Here is a 16482-nt window from a genome sequence, read left to right on the forward strand (position 1 = left end):
GTGGGCGTTAGCCTCTTTACAGCACTGACATAATTCTGTAAATCTGTCCTCATTTTTTAAGTTAATACTTTTAGTGAGTTAGCTTGTAGCTTTCATGAAACAACACATATCCTACAATGTGCTTACATTCTTTTTCTTTTCTTTTTTCTCATGCAGTCAGTAGCTTCAGACCCCTTCGCCTCCTCTTTTGGAGGGATGGGATTCTCAGACGACCCTTTCAAAAGCAAATCAGACACACCAGCATTACCACCGAAGAAAAATGTCCCTCCACGACCGAAACCACCCAGTGGTAAGAAGGTTTTATTTTTTTTAATAGCCAGTTCCCCCAGTTTTCTGTATATTATTGGACATAAAAGGACAAGCTGACAGTCTTCTATCTCATTATCTTATATTCCAGCCATGGAGGAAGGTATGAAATTTTTAGTAAATTGGCAGAAATTGTCAGTAAACCAGACTGGAACTCTTCAGACTGGAAAACAGATGATTAGGGGGTGGTATGACAGGTCTGTAAAATCACTTGTAGCAGGGAAAAATGGAGAAAAAAAATTTGTCTTTTCCAAGTAGAGAACAAATGAGATTAGTAAATGCCACCTTTAGAATAAATAGAGGTTTGTTGTTATACAATACTCTAAATTCAGGATTTGGTTGGTTTGGGGTTTTGTTTTTTTTTGTTTTTTTTTTTTTTTTTCCAGAGAATATGGTGAATACAAAAATGTTTAAATGGACTTAAAAATAGAACTAGATAATTCTTAGAAAAAAAATCCAGTAGGGGCAACAGGGCCTACCAAAAACCAAAGTACTGTCTCTGCTCCTGTGTTGCTGAATGTCTGCAAGGTAGTCTGAAATATGGCTGTATCTTTACCTTGTTTTGATGTTCGTCCTGAGGCATCTGCCACTAGATACTAACAAGAACAGGGTACAGGGCTATACAGACCTGTCCTGATCTGTCCAGATATGATCATTCTTGCATTCACGCATTGCTGTGTTAATTAAATATAAACCACCTCCTGAATATATGGCTTGTTCCTATTTCAAGTCCATTATGTATAGAAATTCATAGAGACATATGAACATCCTGAATTGAAAATAAGATCTGTTTTAATGGAGATTCAACTTCTACTTGTTTGCCCTCCCTAGAGTTGATTTTCAAATATTCAGATACCAGTGAAACTGCTTTGAGAACTGAAGCTACTTAGAGCTGTTCATTTCAAGACTCCTTTTAACAACTGTGGAATAGTTCAGTTAGTACTAGCAGTGAACATATAGTTGACTAAATAAAAGCTGAACTCTGCTTACGAATAGGCACATAATTTTGCACCAAACATGTGGGTTAACATCTAGTATTCTCATGTATCCACTGGCAGTGTTAGGAAGTGTAATACAAAGAAAACAGATCCATTATTAATGTCTCACTGTCTAAATATGTGGATTGTCTACCTTTTTGCTGTTGCATTTGGGAGCAAAACATGCACCCTGCTCTCATCCTGTTTATACCAGGTATTGGCTGGTTTTGCAAACCAGTTATGCTAGAACTAGCTCCTTGGATAACATGAATAGTGCTTTCTATTACCAGGGTATCCTGAAGATGTCCTTAACTGTCCCCTAGATTGATCCAAGGTTTGGAAAACATTATTTAATATAGTAGACTTCTAAGCAGGCCATTGTAGCAGCGTTAGTTTGTTCCTGTTATTATGATTTTATTGCTCAAGGGATGATGTTGCACACTAAAACCCTGAAATCAAATTATGAGGTTCTGTGTAGGTGAGTATTGATGAAAATTTGTCAGGAAATGCCCTAGGATTGTGGAAGAGTTCTTGAAGTTGTCAGTTACATGCTTGCTTTGTGTAAATATTTTCTACTAGTAAGGTACTAGAGAGTCTGTAGTAATTAAAAAAACCCATAATATGTAATGTTGACAAGTATCAACTAATAGGACACAAATGAATAAAAGCAGAAATATAAAAGCTGAAGGTAATCTTTCTTGTCATTGTGAATAATGTTATTTTTCTTTATTTGGTTTTCAAGGAAAGTATGTAAGTGGACACCTTTTTAAGAAATGTCTACATAAAATAATTTAGTGTTTAAAGAGCCTATATAAAGTTGAATGAGTCAAACAAATACTAAATTTACCTATATTGTCTCTTTCATGTGGTTTCTTTCTATTTCTTGTTCGAAACATGATTATTCCTAGCAAATACAGTGTAATAGTAGCAGCAAAGATGAGAAATACATGTTGTAGGATTGACTCACCTACATGGGTGTTTTTTTTTTTTTATTTGTCTCTTCCTTCCCTCTTTTGTACATATTGAGGAATTTTGGAGAACCTTTAGGTTTAATAGTTTGTTTTTAATTTAGATGTGTGCACTCAGCCTTTAATCAGTCTTTTAAAAAATTTGTTTAAATGTGTCCCTTCCCCTCTTCTTAGGAGACACAATATTTGTAACGTTCCACTGCTCTACCAAAAGCAAATGTTGTTATGATAAAATAGACTAAGGAGGAAACAAAGCAGGGTTTTTTTAAAGCAAATGAGCCTCATGTGCTTATGCAGTTATACTCCTCCCTTCCTTCCACAACTAAGACAATCTTCAGTGGTTACTTAAAGCATGAGAAATTATATAGTAATATACTGTGATTCTAGCAAGAGATACAGGCATAGAAGTGTGTTAGAAATGGGAACGCTGCTCAGAAAACAAACAACAGACAAGAAACTTCCGTTGTTTCTTACCTTTCTTATTGGTCTGTTTTAATTAAAAAACAAGTAGGTGATAAAGATCTTGCTGAAGGATGAATAAATGCTAGTTATTACCAGACAAATCTATAGCTTGTCTTTCTGTTCCCAGTTCGTACTCCTTTTAGTAAAACTGTTCTTTCTGTTGGGGAGAATTTTTAATACCGAAAAGCACTTGTGTGTTTTGCTTGCATTTTGTTAGGTAGGTGCAATGAAGATGTAATATAAAGCTTTAGTTGTCCTCAACATTCTACAGTCAAGTAGAAAACACTAATAAATATTTTTGCAGAGCATTGAAAGCTGTCTCATTTCCCAAGTAGTTGTTGATAGGGGAAACTAGCAAAATCCATCAGGGAGTGTTCCCAATTCAATGTTTTTATATGTGCAAAGTTTTTTAGGAGTTATGTGACATACAGGCATTGTCTGATCAATCCATCAAGGTATTGCAGGGTGTCCTGGGTGATCCCATCTTGCCCACATGTCTGTGTTTTCTCCAGATAAATGAGGAGTTGTGCATCAGGTATCATTTCTTCACAAAGACAAAGGCAGAGCAAACCTTTGGAACTGAACATAGGGACAGGGAGACACTTCAGACATAGCAGCTGTTTACCATTTAGTGAAGGTCAGGTCAAAAGGCATTCAGATGTACATTGAAAAACCTGTAAAAGGAACATGTAGTTCAGATTAGCTGCTCTCATATAAAGGCTCTGGAGATGCTCTTCATACCAGGTTTAAGGGAACTTCACTGCTGCTGCCACTTTGTCAGCAGCAGGATGCACTGGGTAGTCATTGTCTGGCCTTGTAAATCCTGACCTATTTGCTGGCTGCTTGTAAAGTGAAGAGTGGTTGGTTGTTTTGGTTTGTTTGTAATTAGTCGGTGTCTGTTTTTTCAAAGCTTGGACACTGAGGAGCAGCTATGCTCTGCTTGACTGTATTAGAAGATACTTCAGTTCACAGCTCTCTGTGGTTGTTAGTGTCTGGCCAGGATAGGCAAACACTTACGGTGTGGAATGGATTAGACACCCTTGAGATCCATATCTTTCCCTTCTCGAAAACTGAGGTTAAGAGAAAGGATGACAAACATCAGATTATTTCCTTAAAGTTGTATTTTAGGCTGTATCTGAGGCTTATATTTGTTCTGCTCTTCATAGATCATTTGCCTTCTTTCTCACTCTGTTTTGAACCAAAGTCTTTCAAGAACTTTTAGGCGTTACAGAGTCTTAAACTGATCCTTGCTTGGTCCCAGAGAAATTTCATGTTTGTTTTTCCAATTAAATGCTCTACTGTGTTTTTTCAATCTAACTATTTAAAGATAAAGTGCAGAATCTTTAAAAAAGAATTGGAGGAGGGCTAATAAATCAGTGAATAATAGAGAATGACAAGGATAAGGTGTTTCAGAAGCAGCAAGCCTGGATACCAGTGTGCATCAAAGCTCCAACACATCTATTACATGCAAAGATTTAAAAAATCATTATCTCTGTCAGTGGTTTAAGATTCTCTTTTTAGGTTGAGGAGGACTAGCTAAGAAAAAGCTCTTTAGCTCTTCTGACTAGACTGTTCTAATAAAACCCCCCCAGGGAGGCATGTGCATGCTCCTTCTCTTCAGGAATGCACTCATAGTCCATGAAGTTCCTAATGGACATTAGGTTTTATATAGCTCCCCTGGGACTTGGCTAAAGTAATTTGATGTTCACCAGGTGGTACTGGAGAACTTGAAGGCTTCTTCAGAGAGAAGTGGAAGGTTTTCTGTATTTATTGATGCTCTATCTTGAATAATGCTCAAAAAGCACCAAATAATTATCTGTATATAAACAGGCCTATGCTTTGCATAATGGACAACATTATAAATGGAAAACAAGACGATATCAATCACATTAACAAAAATAATAGTAGTGTATATTGACATACTTAAGCAAAGGTGCATTTTGACAAGGTTCTAAATTACAGTGTGAATTATTTTCTCAAGCTGTTCTTAAACATAACTAAGTTTTGTAGATTTATAAGTATATTTTAGTTTCTGTCATAGAGGATTACCTGCAGTGTTTAGCATTACTGAACTTCTGGTCCCTTTATATTTCTTACACTGGTTCTTGGGTTTAGTAGGACTTTTATGTAATTAAGAATAAAAAAGTCTGAAAGAGCTGATACACTGAAACCTGTCAGTTAAAATGGTTTTTGTAAGTTCTCACAGATGAACAATTATGTTTTCTGCCGTGAGCTGCAGATTGAAATCAGTCAGAGTTCACCGCTAACTAGTTTCTAGGTAAAAGTTGTTGATTACAAAAAGAGAGAAACAGATTTTTTTTCTTTTTTTTTTTTTTTTTTTAAAGTACAGGAAGTTGCTGTGTGGGTGTCAGTGATTGGGTTATAAGTAAAATTCAATGCTCTAGTGCTTTGATCGTGGGACCTACTGCTTTTGCCCCACCCTTACCACTTCCTTTAAATGCAGCACCATGCATTCCACATTGCGGTTATAACAGTACTGTTAACCAGTGATATTAGTGGAAGAACCTTCACCACTAACCAGTGTGTAACCTTGAACGTCTTCTAAATTTTTATTGCTTGCTTATAGTGGTTTTGACCTTTTTAACCTTGAAAGAATATAAAAGTCCTGAAAACACAGGAGGCAAATGGACTTTCCAATTCGTGTGCTTTCCTCTTGCAATGATTATTTAATAAACCCAGTTATTTTTATCACGTTAGCTTTATTTAACCTGTGTAAATGTTACAATTCACATTAAATATATTGTATATTAGTGACTAATAGAGGTGATAGGTATTGTATTGATAATTAACTTCTTCAATACTAATGTACTTTTAAAAATTCTGTTTTTCTTTGGGATGCCAATACATAAATAGTAGAAAGATATCATATACCTTGGAATTCAAAGGACTACATATTGAATTCTTCCCATGTAAGAAAGTAACTAGTGGATTTATTTAGCTGCTATTAGAAATATAAGTATTAAAATAAATTATATTGGGAAATTACTATTCCAGACTGCACACAGTGAGTTTGTCAAAGAACTTTGGCATTGTTTTTTGATCCATTTATTCTTTGTAGCTCTGATGTATGATGGCAACTGAATTTATAGATTGGCATTTCAGAGGTTAGTGGTTAACACCTCTGTGTTTGAGTTAAGGACTTCAGTTATGTTCTCACATTGTTTTTATGTCTGGTAGTGGTTTTGAAATATCAAAATATTGGAAAAAAAATCTTGAGAAGACAGAATAGGGGACTAACCACCCTGCCTTGAATTAGGAAGTATGATTCTAATCCCTCAGAGATGCCTGGCTTCTGTGGAGCACCAGAAGACCTCAGTACAAACACAAAGGTTTGCACAGTATTTAGTATGAGTGACTAGAAATTGTTAGAGAATAATAGTAATGTAGTAATAGTAATAAATTTAACCAGCCAAGCTGTTAAGGCTCAGTATTTTTTACCAAATCACAGATAGCAAAACTACTAGATATATTTTGCTGTCTCACCAGCAGTCAGAAAAGGCCCCTACTGACTTCAGCAAAGTCTGACTGATCAAGTCCTACTTTTTTCATCATGCCAGTTGGCAGATAAAGAGAAACAGTATCTGAACCTGTTGATGGCTTAAAAAAAAAAAAAATGTAAAGGGCTCAGGGCTTTAAGATCTATTAAATATCTATTAAGATCTTCAGGGTCTTATTTTGTTGAACTAATCTGAAAACTCTTTAGCTGTGATGCACATTGTAATTCATCATCTATAGAAATAATAATTTCTTAGCTTTGGATGAGGATCCTTCTCCCTTTCTTCACAAGTGTGGCTGTGGGTGGAGATTGTTGTCAGCCCCAAAGAAGCTAGAAATGCAAGAAAAATCCAACTCCCAGAGCAGCTTTCTATTCTGTTCATATGGTGCATGGACCTTGAAAGCTAAATTTAAGATAAATTTGCCCACTTAAATGCTCATAATTAAGAATATATACTGAAAGAAAATATTCTGAAGGCAGTTTGACTTCAGAGCTTAGTGAATACTGAGATGGGGTATGAACGCATATTCCAGGCTTGCCTGGACTAGGATTGTCTAACTAGAAGCTTTTGAGCTAGACTCACTTTGTGAGATGTCTTTTGCACCTCTTAAACTGTCTGAGATGCCTCTTACTACTCCTCCTCTGCATAATCAGATGTTTAATGCTGTCAGGCACCACTGTGCTTGCATGAATCAGAAGGGCAGTGCAAGCAGCTCACGGAAAGGCGATGTTTGTACAGCCCTGTTGTGCTGCTGTCTTCCTTTGTATTTGATGCTTCCTCCTCTTTTATGACAACAATAAATACAGTTCTTTTTCATACGTGTCACTTCTCTAAATTTAAGGCGTTTTACGGTTTGATTTGTTTTTATCATTTTAGACTTATTTTTCATCTATAAAGCAGTACAAGAGCACTGTCAGTTCACATTGACCTCATACTGACAGTTTTCAGTGAGGAAGAAAGAGCATAGATCTTTGCTGCTCTTTGAGTTGGACATAAATTTTTTTTTTTAGCAGTGTTTGTTTGCCTATGCTGTGTCTTCAACGTCTCAATTAGATTAAAATTAAGAATTCACAGCTTGTTCAGTATTTTGCTTAAAAAAACATGCACACCAAAGCCTGAATGCTTTGTTGTGTGCATTTACTGATTTAATTTCTTGAAATCAGATGATGTCTTATGAATACTTAGTGTTTAAACACATCACTTTTTTGTGGCCGTTCTTTTTGACCTGCACCATGTCCAACAGCCCCAGGATATGATTTTGCATAGATATTTTCTCTGTGTATTTAGTGAGATAATTTTAAGAAGAAAAAGGCCATGTTAGGTATAATAGATGTAATTAGGAGTTACAAACAAAAGAAAAAATTGTATTAATCTGAAAAAAATGTAAAATATTCCCTTGCATTTGTTTGCCTGGGCATATCCAAGTTGTGGGGATCAATCATTTGCTCTAGAGGAGAGAGTTCTGTTCTTTATTTGCTGTGTGATCACAGGAGTACAGGAGTGTTATGTTTATTTCTGAGCAGTACCACACACCTGTTTCCTTAGAACTTCTTGAGTACCCAGGGTTATTCACAAGTAGCACAGTGCCTGTTTACCTTTATTTTTTTGCCTCATTTGCAGCCGTGAGTGAAAAATTCAGCCTCAAAGTTTGTGACTGACAGGAAAGCTTTTTTTATTTTTCATGCCTTCTAGAAGACCTGACAGTTGCATTAGAGCACAGGCATCCCTTGTTGTGTAGGATAAATGACTCATGGGTGGAGCACCTGCCCAGCCACAAACTAAAAATTCCATTCACGCTTTGATTCTGTTGTTTATGCTGATCTCTCACAGTAAAGATATTTCAGTACTGATTGTTGAAAGAGGTTGTTCAGCATCTGTTTCAGAACAGATTGTTAGGCTGCATGTATAACGATTTCTCACCTTTCAAGAAGTTCATCGTTTTCAGAATATTTCTCTTAGACTAAGGTTTTGAGAGTTACAGGTTAGCTGAAGGTGCAAATTTTGCAAATACTAAGCAAAAACAGTTTTGAGGGTGTTTTTGCATAGGAAAAATTCTTCCTTCTGTTACTAATAATATATGTTGTGATTCTGTGCAAAGAGCATTATTGCCAGTTAAGTTTGAAATCCAGTGCAGAAATACCCCCTGTTGAAGACAAATACCTCTGAGTATTTTATAGAAAATTGGTTTTAATATAACTAACCTTCAAGCACATTTTGAAAACTAGTAATCATTTTTCTGTAAGTTCCTAAAATTCAGAGTTTATGAAAGTTTTATTCTGCATCAGTGGAAGAGCTGGATAATTTAGCAGGATGGTGAAAAACATGCTGAGTAAGTTAGGAATGATACATAAATTTTGTAAAGTGTCAAGTGAAAGATGTGCTGGGAGGCACCTTACATATTGCACAGCCTCCAGAGTTTCTCTAGAGTAACATTTCTTCGGCCATATAAAAGATGTGAGAGGTAGAAACCCTTGTATTATATGTTCAAGTATAATTGCAGGTATGGACTTAACTTGCACTATCACTGCTTATCCTATGTAGCACAACTCTCACTTCTTAAAATGTATTTTTCACTTTAGAAAATTTCCTAGAAAGGAGTACTTGTTTAGTGAATGTTTAAAGTCGTGTCAATTCAACTCTGCCCTGTTTGCCTGTGAGCATGCATAATCCAGTCTTCAGATACACAAGAGCATGCTGCTTCTCGTAGCTCAGTAAGGTACTCTTCTAAGCAGAAAATTAGGACTATCATTGAAACATAGAATAGAAAGAAAACTATAAATGTTTCACTTCATTGTTTCATTGTCAATATATTGTAATTCAGTAAGAGAAATTCTGTAATTGCACCCTACCAGTGAGATTATATTTGCCCTGAACTATAGATCTCAGCCCAAAAGTTTGCTGTGGGGTATGAAATTAGATAAACCCTTCATATGGGTGGAGTTCACTATAAGTTAACAGCATTTGCTGTGGTAAACCATTTTGTTCATCATCTCTTTTTGCTGAAGTGAGTCCTCGGTGTGGTTTGGGTGCACCACTTGGGTAACTGCTGAAACTGCTGTGGTTTCAGAATAGGACCTGTTTTGCTTTTTTCTGAACTTTTTTCCCCTGAAACTATTAGCAGAAAAATCAAATAAGGGTTACAACTGTTTGCCTGCGCTTTCATACTACCGTACCTCAAAAACAGTGAGCAGTATCATGTAAAAATGTAACATTTTCCAGTGAATATAAGATCAATGCAATCTCAGTTACTGCTGAGAGTATATTTTGCAATATTGCAATTTTACCAATGTCCTTCAGTTCAGTTGGTGACTTTTTAATGTGGTTTGGGTATTTTTGCTTTACGTTCTAGAAATACTGTACCCACATTCTTGACATACTAAACATGGGAATACAAAAATCTTTGTGTACTTAAGTATGCACTTATTGCACTGGGAGATTCACACTTGGTTTAAGCCAGCAAGGATGTCAGAAATATAATTCTGGTGTCATTATTACTAATTTGTGGTTAATAAATGAGTAAATTTGAACATCTAACTGAACCAAACAGACTTCTGCCAGGCCTTGAAACTATGTTTGCTGAGTGTCACAGGATAAAACAAACTACAAGCAATGTGCAAAGTGTAGTGAAAGAGGGTTGATTGAGGGCTCTGTTGTGAGTGCCAGGATTGGGGTATTCAGCATGGGCACTGCCCTGAAAATTGCTCTGCTAAAGAGAAATCTGATTTTATAAGGGTTTCCCTTTTTCACCTTTTCTTCAAAATAACAGAATTATAGCCCTCTTCTATTCTTTAGCATATAAAAAACTGAAGAAAATGACACTCAGTACATAAAAGATTTTCAATATTATTAGCAGTAACTCTAGTATTCATGGTGACATTTCCTCTACAGCAAAGTTATTCTTTGTGATCTGTTGTGAAGATGAAGCACAAGAAACCCTGATGCTCTGCGTATGTTCCAAAACCACTAGGGACTTTGTGCAAAAACATTAAACAGGCCACCTAGAAAAAACAGGTTTGCTGAGCAAATACATTGCAAACCCTGCATTTGTATTAACAGTCACCGATTCCACAAAGTGGTTTCGACAGCAAAAGATTTAACCTAAGAAAAGGGCAGCTTAAAATGGGTCATTTTTGCCTCTATCAATCAAAATTGGTTTGGGGCAATACAGGGTGAAGGATACTGGGGGAAATTTGCTTGCTAGTAACTAGCAATAGAGGAAAGAGGAGAAAAATGTAGAGGGCTCTTCTTTTGCCTTGACCTTAAATTAGAAATGCAGATACATTAATTCTCTTTGTAGTTCAAATTGAGTTGCTCTTTTATCTAGAGAATTACAAACAAAATGCTGAGTTACTCATCTCTTACAAGGTTTGCTTAGTTCTCTAACATTGCATAGCAGTGACTGAAGGTGAGATTTCCTAAAGGCCGTGGTGATGAGTGGAATGCAAATGCAGCACTCCATTTCAGAGAACCAAATGTGGCCTCTGTTGGTAGGAAAGTCAGTTTGAAACTGTGGTAAAGGAGGGTCCATGCTTGTAGGGAGAGTAAATGCTGCTGGTATTTCCTCTATGTTTTGTCACTTCCTTTCACGAAGGACAAATCATTGGTCTGATCTGCCTGTCTTTAGAAGTCCACATGTGGTTGGTAATATATGTATCCATATATCCTTACCACATCTGTTAACCAGGATGGAGCATGTACTGAACCATGAAAAATAGTACAGGAGTGAACTTCAAGAGATCACATTTATCCTCCACCTTCAAGACAGCTAAACCAGAATGATTTCTAGAAACCATTTCTCAAACCTCATGGACGTGGTGACAGAATGCAACAAGTTCCATAGGCAGTCTTGAGTAGTCTTAAGTTTTAAAGATGTTACAGATCATCTGATGTAAATCTCCCTTGGTAAAATCTAAATCCATCAGTCTTTTTCTTGATGGAAGACTTGCCTGCAGGACTAAGATCAGGTTCTCCTTGAATACTCTAAAGACTAATCAAATCCAGTTATATCTTCTGCTGCTTGTGCCTTGTTTTCTGTGCTTCTTTCTGTCTGCTTGTTCAGCCTTCCTTGCTCCCCATTTCCCCTGAAGCAGCGTGCCTGCAAGTGGTCACCTTATTGCACCCGAGGCCCAAGTCTGACATTAGCACTGCAGTAATGCAGTAAGAGTCTGCACAATTCTTTCAGCTCCCCTGTAAATGTGCACCTGGCTGAGTCTGAGGACTGTCGGCCCCTGCGCCCTGTGCAGTCGTTCAGGAGGTGCCGCCAGCGCGGTGCGGAGCCTACTGATGGCAGAGGGCTGTGTCTGGCAAGCCAAGGGCAAGGGAGGATGGAATTCTGGCTGGCCCCTGGGAGAGGAGAGGCTGAGCTGTGATTTAATGGCAGGGGAAGTCAGGCTGCTGGATAGGTTATTTATTTAGTGCAAGCTTCCTGATCCTTGTTTCCCTTTGACAAATGAGGTTTTCCACAGATCTGAGCAAATATTATAAAGTTCATGAGCAACTACCAAAGTACCGTTTAAAAGCTATTCAGGCTGTGTCTTAGACATGTCAAGTACATACTCTGAGATTTGGGGTTTTGACTCCATTTCTCTGTGCTCTCCTACTATGAGTGTCCCGATGTGAGTAAATTATAAGATTCCTATTAAACTATGGTTCAAAGAATTGGATGTTTCAAAAAAGATAGCTTTATTAATGCAAATAATATATGTAATTCAGGTTATTATGCAGGAAGTTGTAAATATTTGTTTCTTTTAAAAATGTTTCTAGGTTTTCTTTTGTCAAGTACACATTATAATCAGGATTGTTCATTGAAGGAGTATTTTCCCTGGAGGCTAGATTGTGTACCTGTCAGGAGCCATCTCTTCTTTTAAGAGGAAAAAAAAACTTCATTTCTCTCTCTAGTTATTTGACCTAACAAAATAGTACCTTTTGCAAGGGAAATTAAAAATTAACCATTGAGGTTCTAATTGCACGAAATAAAATGTATAGCCATTATTTATGAGCATACACAATAGTTCCTACGTTTTAGTTTGTTATTGGGGTGGAATATAAGAGCAAGCAGTCACCTACAGAGGGTGGGTTGCACAGCAAGCACCCCAGCACAAGGTGATTTCTTAATCAGTCTCTTTTCCCTTGCACTTGTGGTGTTAGAAGGACAAACCTGTTGCAGAAAAAAAAAAAACAGAATGCATCCATTCTGTAAAGTCACAAATAAGTTACTATTTAATTCTATTTAACATGACTCATTATTTATCTTTAGTGATATATATTTTTAAGTATTTTGTCTTTTATATAATCCCAAACTTAAACTTGAAATGTCTCTAATCCTAAAAAATGAACTCAAGTCATACTTGGCAAATTCTTCTGACAACATGTCTTTATATTGGGTTTTATAATTTAAAATCTTGATGATATTAATATTGCAGTGTGTACAAGTAAGATAATAAAATCCATTTAAATAAAACAACTGCTTGAGATGATTTGCATTGAGAAATGAATGCCATTATATTTGGTTACATTTTAAACCACCCCACGAAGAATGGATGATGCCAAAGTATATCAGCACAGTCTCCTATTTAAGGTGTTTGCATTGTCCATGGTAAGTAACTTCTCTTTTTCTCCTTTTTTTTTTTTTTTCTTTTTTTTTTTTCCTAAACTTTCCAGGTAAAAGTACTCCTGTAAGCCACCTTGGGTCTTCAGATTTTCCCAAGCCCCATGATCCATTCCAGCCATTTGGGGCTGACAGCAGTGACCCGTTTCAAAGTAAAAAGGGGTTTGGGGACCCATTTAGTGGAAAAGATCCATTTGCTCCCTCCTCTTCAAGTAAAACTTCTAAAGACTCTTCCTTGGGGTTTGCAGACTTCAGCTCTGTAAGTTAAGTTCATTGTCTCTGAGCAAACCACTTTCTGCTCTGCTTGCAGCAATCTTGGGTTTTTGTTTTACCTGCAAACCTACTGTTCACTGGCTTCTGTCTCTTAGTACCTTCATGCTGTCCTCATTGTTTTTGTATTAATACTTCTGTAATAAAAAGGCATTATTTCAATAAAAAAAGAAGTTTCATACTAAATTTTAAAGGGTTTACTTGCATTTAAATTACTTTAGTACAGTGTGCCTTTACTCACAAATTCTTTGTAGCAGAATCTGTGTATTGTTTTTGTTGCATGGAGGCTATTTTGTAAATTGATTTTTGGGAGCCAATGATGTAAAGATTCAAAAACAATTGTTGAAAACATTTATATAGCAATTTCACCATATCCTGAGAAGCAAATCCTTAAAGGGAAGAATTCCATAAAGTATTTGTAATTGTTTGTGAAAAAAGTTCTGACAATCCTGTCACAATGTTTGCTGTATATGATGGAATGTGGTCATAAAGATACGTATACGAGACAGAGATTGGAAATTTAGCTGTTAAATTTTGTTGCAATTACTAATATTGTAGAAAAGCCCTTGTTAGAGAAAGAAAACAAAATTGTTTTGTAGAACCAATACAGAAACATCCATACTGCACTCCGAAGGACAGTATCAGAAGGTTTGAAAGCAAAGCCAGGTACTCATTCATTAAAAAACACCAGGGTTTCTAAAAGCCTGACTTTGTGTTTAGTGCTGGCAGTTACATAATTGAATTGGAAGTCGTTGTAAATGTAGTAGTAGTGTGGTTCTTATTACTTCCATGAGTAGATAGAAATCTGTTCCATCCACAGCCTCAGGCTTCTTCTTCCTTTCATGTGTTTTTGTTCTGTCACATTGCCATGCAGTAAAATTGCCAACTTAATCTGTTACTTAACTCTGATGGACACAGTTCAGTGTTCAACAAGTGGAGATCTTTAAACTGAATCTTTCAGGTTGCTTATTTTTAATGTTTTTTTCCCCTAGCTATTAGTTAATAGTAAATGTGTATCACTTTCCTATTTGATATTGTTAGTTGAGGTCATCTGTGCATACTTTTAGCTGGCCTCAGTGCTTTAATTTATCTATGATACTGAAGACGTCAAAGTTGAAGATACTATGTATGCTTTACCACAGTTAGTACTAGCCTGTTGAATTTGCACAGTTAAATTCTGTGATTGTATACAAAATGGTGACATTCTTAATAAAAATAAGACATAAAACTTGCTTTATCTGAAATTTCTTGACCAACATCTAATTTCTTCCTTCAGTGAAAGACAAATAATGGACTGGAATGACTGTTACCCAACTATTGTTGTCTTGCTTTACAGACTGCATTTCTTAAGTTAAAAGTGTGGCTTACACTGAGTGGTTGCATCCAGTGATTAACCAAAATCTCTGATCCCCATCCCAGTGGGTGCTCTAGTGCTAAATTTGCTGTGCCATCAGGTTTTCAGGAGATGAGATTAACTTTAAGGAAAAAGCAGGAAAAATGAGATCTTGAGCAGTTGCCACTTATAATTACTGTTGGGTGGCACTTCATCAAATGAAATTAATTTTCTAATTGGTTTTGTGAATTGCTTTCTACTGTTACAAGAAAAAAAAAAGTGTTAACTGAAAAGAGACTTGATCCCTCTTCTTTTCAGTTTGCTGGGTTTTTTCTTCTTGCTTGCCTGTGACACAGTTATGTTGCTACACTTGATAATTCCTAATCCTTCTGTATGAAGTCTTAAGTGTACTAGTTACCTTGTAATCAGCAAGAATATTGTTCTTCTCTTTGATGTTTGGGAAACTTTGTTCATAATGGAAATTAAAAGCAATTTTACTTACAGAAGGTTTTTTGACACATAGTTTGAGTCCATGGAATCTGAGAACAGAATCAGCATAGTGTAAGTTTGAATAGGTGAATTACCTCATTTTTAATTGGAATTTTCTACTGTTGCAAATGAGTAGCCTGAGGACCTTCACTGGATTTTAGTAGAACTCTAGAAAATTTGGCTTTTTTTTGAGATCCTGGCAAATTCCTGCACTTAGATTTTAAGTATATTCTCATTGCATTCTTAACTTTTCCACTGGCATTAAATATGATTCTTCGAACAAAGCAAAGTCTTTTAGTAGCTCATATTTCAGGTATTTCTAGGTTCCAGCTTCAGTTTATAGAACAACAAGAACAGCGATCTTTCTGCCAACAGAAAGCATTTAAATTTCCAAGAAACAGAGCACTTAGAACTAAACTAAAATTTTTGTCTTAATAGAAGCTAGTAATTTAGTGAACACAAGTCAGTGTAGCTTTTTGTATATTTGATTAGTTTTGCTGCAGTCTGCTGTTTTCCTCATTTATGCCTTGGGTCTAACTGTACTTCTGAAAAAGAAAAAAAAAGATAGAGGTTTTTAATGAAATGACAGTTATGTGATACATATTTATAGAGTTCTTGAAACCTGGACATATGCAAAAAATATGTTATTGTATTTAATGACTTGTAATTCAGTTACATTACCTTTTTATAGGCAATCTGTGCAAGAATCAGTGGCATTAATGAACTGTTGAACTGTTGTGTATTTCACTATCTAATGGTCAGAGTTATGTTCCTGAAGATTTTACTTTATGCTAACCATCTGTAATAAGGCACATCCAGATTTGTTTCCAGTGAATCACTTGCCTATTTTTCTTTTTTTCTTTTTTTCTTTTTTTTTTACTCAGCATTTTTAACCACAAAAATATAACTTGTGTACCATAAACAAGTTATAATTGGGACTCTCATAAGCTTTGGAAGACTTATCCTAAGATGTAAGCTATATAAGTAAAACTGTTTCCTCAACATTAAAAAAAAAAAAAAGACACCCCAGAGAGTTTGACCAAAGCTTATTGTATTTCTGAAAATAGTAACTGTTCTTCTCCATCCCATCTATATGATCTTTTTGAGTTCTTGGAATAAGTGGAGAAATTCTGCTTTCATTTGAGTCCGTCTTTACTGTATTGTGAAAAAAATAATCTATTTTAAAATCTTAGTGAGCTTTTAAATCTTACCAGTCAGTTGATGTAATTTAAATGAGTAATGATAGTAGGTTTTCTTAGTTTTAAAAGTAAAATGTCATAAAATCTGTGGCATTTTTATTGTATTTCAATAACATTGAATGCAAAGGTCCTTATCTAAATTTTGATAGCAATGAAAGCAGAGCTATTCTTTGAAGAAGAGTAATTTTAAAATAGTCCTCTTTTGCATGAAATTATCTGAAAAATCATATTGCAAGAAATAAAATGAGGAATTGTGAGCATTCAGAAACCCATAGATAAAGCATAATTTAAATTATGAGTAAACAAGAATTGGATCTGGGTTGAAAGAAATTCAAATAAATGCATTTATTTTA

General features: G+C 35.8%; 1 protein-coding gene across 10 annotated transcripts in view; it reads left to right on the forward strand.

Annotated features, from left to right (window-relative positions):
- EPS15L1 (epidermal growth factor receptor pathway substrate 15 like 1) overlaps positions 1-16482 on the forward strand; it is a 45936-nt gene that overhangs the window by 22954 nt on the left and 6500 nt on the right. For 9 of the 10 annotated variants that reach the window (XR_004407308.1, XM_032994704.2, XM_032994707.2 and 6 more), the window contains 2 exons: positions 157-289; positions 12892-13097. Coding sequence is in view for 9 of the 10 variants with exons in the window: in XM_032994704.2 (XP_032850595.1) it covers positions 157-289; positions 12892-13097 (339 nt within the window). In the remaining variant the exon portion in view is untranslated. The remainder of the gene's footprint in view (positions 1-156; positions 290-12891; positions 13098-16482) is intronic. The other variant, XM_032994711.1, reaches the window with a different exon arrangement.

Source organism: Tyto alba, unplaced genomic scaffold, assembly GCF_018691265.1.
Source record: "Tyto alba isolate M040663 unplaced genomic scaffold, T.alba_DEE_v4.0 Super-Scaffold_20000042, whole genome shotgun sequence".
Classification (NCBI taxonomy): Eukaryota; Metazoa; Chordata; class Aves; order Strigiformes; family Tytonidae; genus Tyto; species Tyto alba.